Source organism: Copadichromis virginalis, linkage group LG5, assembly GCF_057382275.1.
Source record: "Copadichromis virginalis isolate Kocher_CV1m ecotype Utaka linkage group LG5, C_Virginalis_male_GT1.1, whole genome shotgun sequence".
Classification (NCBI taxonomy): Eukaryota; Metazoa; Chordata; class Actinopteri; order Cichliformes; family Cichlidae; genus Copadichromis; species Copadichromis virginalis.
The window spans coordinates 31577495-31587784 of NC_140622.1; the positions used below are offsets into that span (position 1 = coordinate 31577495).

The 10290-nt window shown below is 39.5% G+C and overlaps 1 protein-coding gene across 1 annotated transcript; it reads left to right on the plus strand.

The window, feature by feature from the left end:
• The first annotated feature begins 381 nt into the window (after window positions 1-381).
• LOC146710078 (cysteine desulfurase-like) lies at window positions 382-9869 on the plus strand. The gene is made up of 13 exons (XM_085457334.1): window positions 382-774; window positions 1712-1782; window positions 3210-3326; window positions 3917-4000; window positions 4714-4866; window positions 5090-5183; window positions 5354-5488; window positions 5903-6060; window positions 6146-6251; window positions 6587-6668; window positions 7110-7193; window positions 7434-7523; window positions 7654-9869. The coding sequence occupies exons 1-13, from the start codon at window positions 669-671 to the stop codon at window positions 7715-7717; spliced, it is 1344 nt and encodes a 447-aa protein (XP_085313460.1). The 5' UTR covers window positions 382-668; the 3' UTR covers window positions 7718-9869.
• Window positions 9870-10290: the final 421 nt, after the last annotated feature.

A 10290-nucleotide genomic window follows, 5' to 3' on the forward strand; every position in this document is an offset into this window, starting at 1 on the left:
TGAAGACGCTGCAAAGAGGAGGAAGTTAAAATAATGGGATTTTATTTAATGTATTGCACAATTTGTTTTGGCTGCAGAAGTCCCAGATTTTTGTGATAAAGAACATATTCCATTATCTTACTTAAATTAATTAACAGAAACCTGAAGTTTTTACCCTGTAAAGTCTAAGACATCATTACTGGTGACCCTAGTCCTATGATATTTTTTTACATTGTTACTTTATTTATCTGTTGCTTTTTCTCTCCCCTTGACAATCAGAGGACAAAAACCGCTATCAGTCCGACTGATAAAAATCCAAATATATGTGCATTTTATATACTTTTTTAGAAAATAATCCACTTTATATGAAGCAATGCTTATCATTGCGATGGTTGTGAAAAGCTTTTAATTTGAACGTCTCACACGGAAGTGTTCGGTGTTACGTATTTATCTTGACATTTGTGTTTATACCTGGACGTAACAGACAGGCGGCAACATCACCGAACTTCACTCAAATTTAACCTTTTGTTTAAGTAGTGATATTTTGTTATTTCTATTTTCTTGCGTAGGGACCAGTGGGTTAAGCTGGTCTGTGCCAAGTTTTCTGTTTTGCTGGTGTTCAGCACGAACAGCGTGCTGTTTTTGACGGAGGTCAGCGGCTTTCCAGTTGAAGCCAGTCCACTGACAAGATGCTTGCCTCGGGTAGGACCGTGTCCTCCCGGCTGCTGAGGCCAACCGCGTGGCTTCCTCTCCGGCTGAGCTCCGAGCGGACGGCCGCTAGCTTCCCGCAGAAAGGTAACAATTGCCCGGAGCAAAATGGGTAGCTTATTCCCCCAAGACCAACTAGCACGAAGCTAATCCCAAAGTGACGCAGTTTAGTGAGGCAGGAAACTTCACAGCATCTGTAAACTGTCAGGTTAACTGACGACTTTAAAATCCATGTGAGGTCAGGAAAACCTAAAAAATACTAAATTAAAACACTAATAAACGGAAAGTTCACGAGCACTAGCTGACTGGCACAAGACGAAGCAATCTTGTTAAATAACTGTTTTAAAAAGATTTTATGTTCTGATATTCTCTGTGTCACTCTCCATTTTTTATAATGTTAAAATCATGCACATTACTCTTGACTTCATTGCCAGATTGACAACATTTTTAGGGCCCGAGCACTGAGAGTGCGAAGGCCCTAATGTATCTGCTCTGTTTCTTATTATTAGGGCCCGAGTACTGAGAGTGCGAAGGCCCTAATGTATCTGCTCTGTTTCTTCTTCTTATTATTTTCATTGAAATGAATTGCCTTTTTTGAGTGCTTTAACATGCTCAAAAACTCGTGAAATTTTGCACACATGTCAGGTTTGGTGAAAAATTTCGTATTTTAACTTCCTAGGACCTGGCGTCCACATATGTGGACATCACATTTTGGGTTATTTAGACCAAAATACTCAATTTTGCTCTACAAGGGCCTGATATCCACTTACGAGGACATTATACTGCTACTGTTCTATCGAAATTTTAAACGAATATCCTCATATGTGGCTCTTATTTTTCATAAAAACAAAAATAAGGTTAAAAAAAATCTGGTAATTCTTTGTTTTTACATTCATCGGGCCCCAATATGCCCGATGAATGTAATAATGTAACAATTTAAATGCCATTTTTTTACATTAATAAATTTAATGTGGTCTTAAGAATGGCTTTAAATGTCTTAAATATACTGTAATTTATGCTGCAGAGTTGATCAAGAAACATGAACAGCATGAGCCTCGCCCCCTCTACATGGACTTCCAGGCAACCACTCCCATGGTAACTGTTACTAAGCACTTTGTCACTTTTACAGGCTTTTACAGCTGATGTCAGAGAGAGTTGGACATAAAGCTGGTTGTACTTAGAGTTTCATATTAGGGCTGCTCAATTAATCGAATTTTAATCACGATTACGATCTGGGCTTTCAACGATCATTAAAAATGACTGAGCCGATTATTAGCCCCTCCCTCATTTATCCGCGACACCTTAAAGGCCGGTCCGTGAAAATATTGTCGGGCATAAACCGGTCCGTGGCGCAAAAAAGGTTGGAGACCGCTGATTAAGAGGACCCGAGGGAAGCTCAGAAAGCTAAGCAGAAGTTATTTGGAGAGGAGAGAGTGACTGCTGTTGGTTGAAAAGAGAGGTTAAAAAAAAAAAAAACCTTCAGTGGTGTTGCACACTATTTTATATTATTTTTTAAAGTCATTGAAGCCGGTCAGAGCAGCACACTCCGTTTTGTGTAACTATTTTTAAATCCCTGTAGAACCTGAACCGTGTAAGCTAGCGCAATAATTTTTTTTGCATATGAAACCGGAGGAGTTGTACTTACATCTGATGCCATCAGCTTGTCCTCGGTCACGGTTTCCTTCCACATAAAGCTTTGCAAAAACTGCATAGAAAGCGCTTGCAGGAACAAAAACATAATATTCCAGAAACACGCTTTGCTGATCCGATCAGCTGTTCGTAACACTTCCCACAGTGAATCAGACGTCAGCACGAACTATCACATGTCGGCCATTTCCTCCCCGAAACCGGTAGTGACGTCATTTTCGCGGAAATGTAGTTTTTTACTTGTAGGCCTTAAAAGCCTATACTGGTCATGTTTGACTTTTCTGAATAGTTTCTGGGATGCTTAGAACTCGAATTGCACTGCTGGAAATCGTTTATTTTGATGCACCTTCTGTTTTCTTTGCAAATTTGCATCATAGGATTGTTTTTTCATTTTTCCTGCAGTGTATATAAAAATTGGTGTATCTCCAAAATAAAACTATGAAGACACTAAAAATAAATTTCCTGTTGTTGTAAACTATTTTTTGCAACTTTTTTGTATTTAAAGTTTTGAGGGATAAACCTCTTAAATTTCTCCAAGTAGAAATATATGTAAAAAAACAAAACCGATTTTCAATTTTTTTGTAGTTTATTGCAACTTTTTTGCAATTTATGTAGTTACTATGGACATAATGCATACATATTATTAAAATATGGGCTATAACAGTTGTATAGCAACTTGAAATGCTCCCACAAATGGCACTACAACATGTAAAAAAATAATATAAGCTCTGGCGGACTTGGTTCTATGGTAGGTCTTAAAGGGTTAAATAAATATCGTCAAATAATCGAGATCTCAATTTCAGTGAAAATAATCGTGATTATCATTTTTGCCATAATCGAGCAGCCCTATTTCATATGTTTGTGTGTGTCTTTAGGATCCCCGGGTGCTGGATGCCATGTTGCCCTACCAGGTGAATTACTACGGTAACCCTCACTCCAGAACGCATGCCTACGGCTGGGAGAGTGAATCCGCTATGGAGACCGCTAGGAAGGTAGAGAGCTGCTCCATCTTTAGAAAAGTGGGCTGTGCTTATTTACACTTTCTTTGCAGGTAGTAAAAGGACAGTAACATCTAGTCCTTTTACTGAAAAAATCTGGTCCATGTATCACTTTGGCTTGCTCAGTTGTAGCTGTGGTATGCAAAGAGATGCAGGCCTCATACAAGCTAGTGAGCACACCAAAGTCGAGCACTGATGCTGAATGTTTGAATTCAGCATCAGCGCTCCGACATTAATATTTGTAACCTACAACATGTGCATGTTTCACCGAGAGTCACTGACTGATGTTGCTATATGTCTATGGCTACGTTCACACTGCAGGTCTTAATGCTCAATTACGATTTTTTGATCAAATCTGATTTTTTTGTCTGGTTGTTCACACTTTGTCCTCAAAGTTTATGTGTTAAAAGCAGGAAAAATGGCCACGCATAAGAATTTGAGCAAATTTCTCAATGGCCAAATTGTGATGGCCACTAGGGCGGAGTTAGAGCATCACTAGAACACATGTTCAAAATTAGAAACACAAATTAGAAACATGTGAATCTGTTTGGTGTTTTTTTTTCCCTTTCTTTCTCTCTGAGCAGCAGGTGGCTGATCTGATTGGAGCCGATCCCAGAGAGATCGTTTTCACCAGCGGAGCCACAGAGTCCAACAACATGGCTATCAAGGTCCTACTCTCTTGACCTTAATCACTTTATCTCACACAAACACACACAGGTTTTGTTTTGGTGAAAACTGATCAAAAATATAAAATGCAGACAACAGATTAAAACTACAACTCTTACAAAATAAGAACACTGTAAAAAACCAAGTGATAAACTACATGAGAAATAAAAAACACACAAAACAGTAAGAGCAAATTCAGAATGTGAACTGATTAATAAAACTCCTTAAAACAAAACTGTCATTAACAAAACTCTTTGTATTGTTAATGATTTGGATGCTTCTTCTGAATCAAACTATACAATATTGAAATGCAAAAACTTGTGATAAAAATGGAATTTGTCAGCCACGTTGAGAACATTTAATTAAAAGAAATTTTCTGTGCACACGAGGCAAATAAGTCAGCTGACAGGAAGAAGTAGCATCTGTTTTCACTGTTTCACTGAAACAAACTACTTCACTTCAGTCCACTTGGATTGCCTTACCAAAGACACCATGTGTAGCAAAGAACAAGTAATAACAGCGAGAATAGAGGAAGCAAATTAAAGTCACGCTGCTGTCGATTCTGATTTACTGGAATTATAAATGAGGTCATTGAATTAATGCTAAAAAGAAACGAGCAGTAGCCACAAACTGGATTCACAACTCCAGAAAGTGCTAGAATCAGAGAAAATCTTAAAACTTTCTTCCCTTTAACCCAGTGTGTTCTCTCCTGTAGGGTGTAGCCCGGTTCTACAAGGCCAAAAAACGTCATGTGATCACCACTCAGACCGAGCATAAGTGCGTCTTAGACTCGTGTCGGATTCTGGAGTCCGAAGGGTTCGATGTTACTTACCTGCCGGTCCAGAACAACGGCCTGCTGGACCTAGAGGTAAACATACAGAGACAAAAAGAGAGATCACGCAGACAACAACCAGAATATTGTCTGTGTGAACATATTAAAAACTGGAAGCTATATTTACAATACCTCTGGGCAGTGAAGCCTGTATTTATTATTTTTACCTCCATTTGTAGCGTTACAGAATTCACGAATTATTGTGTCCCGTGTCTGCTCCTTACAGTGAGTCTTACTACATGTTTGTTTGTGTGTTCAGTTGTTGGAGGCCTCCATCCGTACTGACACCTCTTTGGTGTCGGTGATGACCGTGAACAACGAGATCGGAGTCAAGCAGCCCATCAAGGAGATTGGTAAGCATAGCAAATCAAACACACATGAAATGCTCACAATCACGCACTCATAATATCCGCATCTAAATAGTTTTGTCAGTTTTACTGAATAAATCAGACTATTCGCTTTATGCGGAGCCCAACCGAGAGCTCTGATCAGATTAATGAGCTTGAACTCTTTCTATCTACAGGTCAGATTTGTCGCTCAAAAGGAGTCTTCTTCCACACTGATGCTGCTCAGGCCGTTGGGAAGATTCCCATCAGCATCTCTGACTGGAAGATCGATCTGATGTCCATCAGTGGTCACAAGATTTACGGACCCAAAGGTCAGCTTTAGTAGCAGTACCAGTAGGTGGCATAACTCTAAACCGATCGATAGGCAGGTGAGATAGTTTGTGGAGCTCATTTGTCAGTGCCCATTTCCATTTTTTATATAAATTGTATAAAACTAGAAATGGCTAAATTTTCCCACAGAAATACGTGTTTTGGTTTTAAAAATTAAACAAAATACACGCAGGTGAAATATGAAGCAGGAAAGATGGCAAAAAAGTATGTATGTATACTTTTTTGCCATGTAGGTTGTTTATATGAAGATTTTTTTTTCTTTTTTTTTTAAATCAGCGGAGTTTCCCTGTTAATTTTTTCTATCAGCTGTCAAAGTCGGAGTTTGATTATCTTTGAAAAGATGCACGTAAAATGGTGTAAAAGCAAAAATACTTACTACGTGTGTGTGTGTCCAGGTGTGGGTGCGTTGTACGTGCGTCGCAGGCCAAGGGTGCGTTTGGAGCCAATACAGAACGGTGGCGGGCAGGAGAGGGGGCTGCGCTCTGGCACTGTCCCCACCCCACTGGCTGTTGGACTGGGAGCTGCCTGTAGCATCGCCCAGGAGGAGATGGAGGTAAAATAACCAAAGTCAAACATCCAAAAAACCTTCCCAGACGATGCTACATTTCAGGGGGATTAGTGCATGTTTGTTTGTTTAGTATGATCATCAGCGGGTGTCCATGCTGGCTAATCGTCTGGTCCAGAAGGTCATGTCTGAGATTCCTGATGTCATCATGAATGGAGATCCAGAACAGCGTTACCCTGGTAAACACATTTATGTTTGTTTAGCAGTCTTTATGAGGACATTTATTAGCGTAAGACATTTCTTAACTCTAGCCTATACCTAATTCTAAACTGAACCTCGAAACCAACTCTTAAACTGTAAAGTGTTAAAGTGCTCCTTGTAACTAAACTGGTTTTATAATACGCTAATAAATTCCATGTAGAAATGAAACTCAGTGCTGCTGCTGCAGGTTAGAATTTAAACCAAAATTGATTTACAAGTCAGTGAAGATTTTTGAAGTTAATGTTTTTGAAGTGTTTTTGTTGGAAGTTGGACTAACGCCTTTGATTGTGTTTGTGTGTCTGGGTGTTTTCAGGCTGTATCAACCTTTCTTTTGCCTACGTGGAGGGCGAGAGTCTGCTGATGGCACTGAAGGATGTTGCTCTGTCATCAGGGAGGTCAGATACAAACTTTTTTTTCACGCACATATGTCCAACTTTTGAGTGTAACTTTACCCACTGCATCAAAAAGTTAGAAAATCGGCATGGTTTTGAGAGGATGGAAGTGTTGACCGATTTGTGTACTATTTATGAATCAAGTGTCCTGCCACCTGTGTGGTCAGGGTAGCATTCTTACATTAGCTTCTCTTTGTTGGCTACTTTTTAAATCTGGAATTGAAATTAAATCATTTTCCTATCACACAAAGTCCTGAATGCCTTTTGCCTGAATGACTTTTCGTTCCCTATCTTCTGCTCAAGTTCACAGAAACACTTTTAACATAAATGTCAGTTTCAACACCAGCATTGAGAGTACAGTTACATGCTTAATGTACAGTTCAAAAGCCTCATATGATTGTGCATGAAGTCTCTAAAGATGAATATTTGTGTCTGTGTGTGCAGTGCATGTACTTCAGCGTCTTTGGAGCCATCATACGTCCTCAGAGCTATTGGAGCAGATGAAGATCTGGCTCACTCTTCCATCAGGTAACAATACCTCCTGTAACCTGGATTATGATAAAAACTGCAACTCCCCAGAAGTTTAATAATGATTTTCCTTGAGCTTCCTAACTCTTTTCTTCACATTGATCAGACTTAGCAATCAAAGTGATTAAATCCACAGAAAACTAAGCTGTTTATAAACTTGGATAACCAGGGAATGGTTACCAACAGCCTTTCATGTTCTCTAGTTTCAGGTTTAAATGTCCGTGTTTGTGTCTGTGGCAGGTTTGGTATTGGCAGGTTCACCACTGAAGAAGAGGTTGACTACACAGCAGAGAAATGCATCGAGCAGGTCCACAGACTCAGAGAGATGAGGTAAAGTCAGCTCTCAGACACTATCGCGCAGATGCTGATTTTACTTTACATTCATAAAATTGATACAAAATTTTGAATGGTAACCTTGTTTTCTCTAACCTGCCTCTTTGCCTCTCTTTCTGTCTGTCAGTCCTCTGTGGGAGATGAGTCAGGAAGGCATCGACCTGAAGAGCATCAACTGGGCGCAGCATTAAGCTTCTTCCACTTCTTGCCCACTTCGACATGATAGTTCCCAAAAGACTGAAGGAACAGACCAGCTTTTTCTTCCTGTAAACAAACACGCACAAACTCCCTGTCGTCTGGCTGTAGCTGTAGCTCAGTGTCTCTCTAGAAGCTCCTCCAGTTGCTCTCTCAGGAGATGTTGCTCAGACAGTTGACCAACGCACATCAATCTCTTCTTTTTCTTCTGTTGCCCAGAAGGTTGCTTCTTTATCTCAGATGAAATGTTTACAGAGGCTGTGACACGCTCTGAAATCTAACATGACATTCATGAGAAGTACATCCTCTTTGGTTGTTTCAAACTAAATATGGTATTGATTGTGCGACATGTCCATCAGTGGCCGATTTGGGGCTTTGATCAACAGACTGCCCACAAACAAAAAATTTAGACAGACATCCAGGACCATGTTTTCACAGCAGGGCTACTCAAAAAAAGCAGTTATTCAGAATACAACAGTAAAGGATAAACCAGTCGGCACATGTCGTATTTTTTAATAAAGGTTAGGGGAAAACAAATTTGTGGGCACACACACAAACCAAAACAATTGGTTGTAAAGTAAAAAAGGAAAAAAAAACCACTATGACTAAGAAGAAAACCTTTTATACTCATGTCTCTGTCATTATTATTTTTTTCTAAAAACATTGCAGCACTGTAATCAACTATGCATCCATCGCACAATTTGATATGCATCAGTGTCTGTGACCAAGATTTGTCTAAAACTGGTCTTGCACAGTATGACAGACATGCAGTAAATGGCACAGAGGCGCTTTTAATCTGACTCTTTAGGTGATTTGACTTCACCTAATCTAACATCTTGATGCCTGGTGTCATGAAGCTGGTTAACAGACAGCTTAGTTTACACTTGTTTCACTAATGGACTCATGAGCGTGTCTGTGGGAAATGGAAGTTACACATAGTACCGTCCAAATCATGAAGTGTCAATGTGGCAGGCAGGTTGAAATGCAACATTGTTTTGTTATGACACTGCAATTAGTAGAAGCTTTGTAGGCCCACACATTGTAGCTGTGTACTGTCATCTGTCAAATATATCTCAGTAATGTAGTGTAAAAGACTTCAAACTGGAGTGAAACTGAATATTGAAAACCTGAGAAGTCTTTTAAGCAGTCAGTATGCCGGGGCTAATGGCAAGTGTGTTTCCATAGCCCTTTCATTCTTTGACTTCCAGTAATCACCCTCTCTGCAGAGCCAAAGAGCTCCACAGAAAGACCTGATCAGACATTCACACAACTAGAACAAAATAATTTATAATTTACTGAGTCAAGCAGTAGTTCAAACATCCATTGGTGTTATATCCAGCGATCCAATTGATGACAAGTTTTGATATTATCTTGAGAATGAACCTGCTGTGGAGAAGCACGAATGTACATGTGACCAACACAGTTACTGTTTACTCTTGCTAAATGTGACCGAGCTTTGTGATACCATCACACTCGCATTAAACCCAAAGATAGCCACATAAATTAGAAAAAAATAAAACACGGGCAACAATCTAAGTGATAAAAGAATCGGAACAAAGCTGTGTTGCTTCAGCAAAGCTGGAAAGAGCAACTGAAGGCAGGGATGTGATGATTCGCCCAGTATTTATTTGAGTCAGACCTTTCCACTAGATTCACAGGCTTATCTCTCCAGCTCTGTTCATAGGTTATAAACTGCCCTCTCTGTCTCATGCTCTTGTCTTATCATCCCACATCAGCGTTTATTATTCATTCAGTGGTAGCATGTTGGCCTATGATCAGCAGTTCTCAGTGAAATATCCAACGAGACAGTGTTAGCAGCAGCGGTTTCATTGTTCTGTTAGTCAGTAACCACTCTACAAGTCTGCAGCCCTGATTTTTAAAGTCAGACTTCTGTCACACGTGTCCGTGGCTTATGACAGGAAATACAAGATGATTGTGAAAATCTAAACAAAAATAAAACAATTGGTTAAAAAATGTGGGTCTCTAAGACTACACTCTCTGGGGGGGGATTCTTGTATTGTGTTCTTGGATGTATCTGGAGCCTCTTTTTGATATATTTGCTCGTCTCCTGCATCTACTGTCTTCGACTGTTACATGTCATTGCACATTAGTATCCAATAAAATTGTTTCTTCTGGTTATGCCATCAACTTTTGATGTATTTCATTTGTGTTTATTGTTTTTTCAACTCAGATTCTCAAAACAGTTTTGATGATGTCTGAATGCGTTTTTCACATTGCTCCACGGGTCGCAGAGAGTTCAACCTGAGGTAGTTTGACCATTCCATTATAAGATAAAATAAGATGGATCTTCTTTGCCCTGGAGATCAGAAATTGTCTTTTTTTTATGTAGCAGATAAAATTTCAGTTAAACACCACGAATGTCTGTGACTGTAAAACTCCAAATCTGTCTGTCCACAGACTCTTATGCAATCAGGAGTTCATCAACCAAACATTGCACAGTTACATCTTAGGCCCCTGTATGTATGTATAATCTTTGCAAAAGTCTTGCACCACTCATGTCTTCCCATTTTGCCTCCAGTAAACACCGAAATATACCATACGAATATAT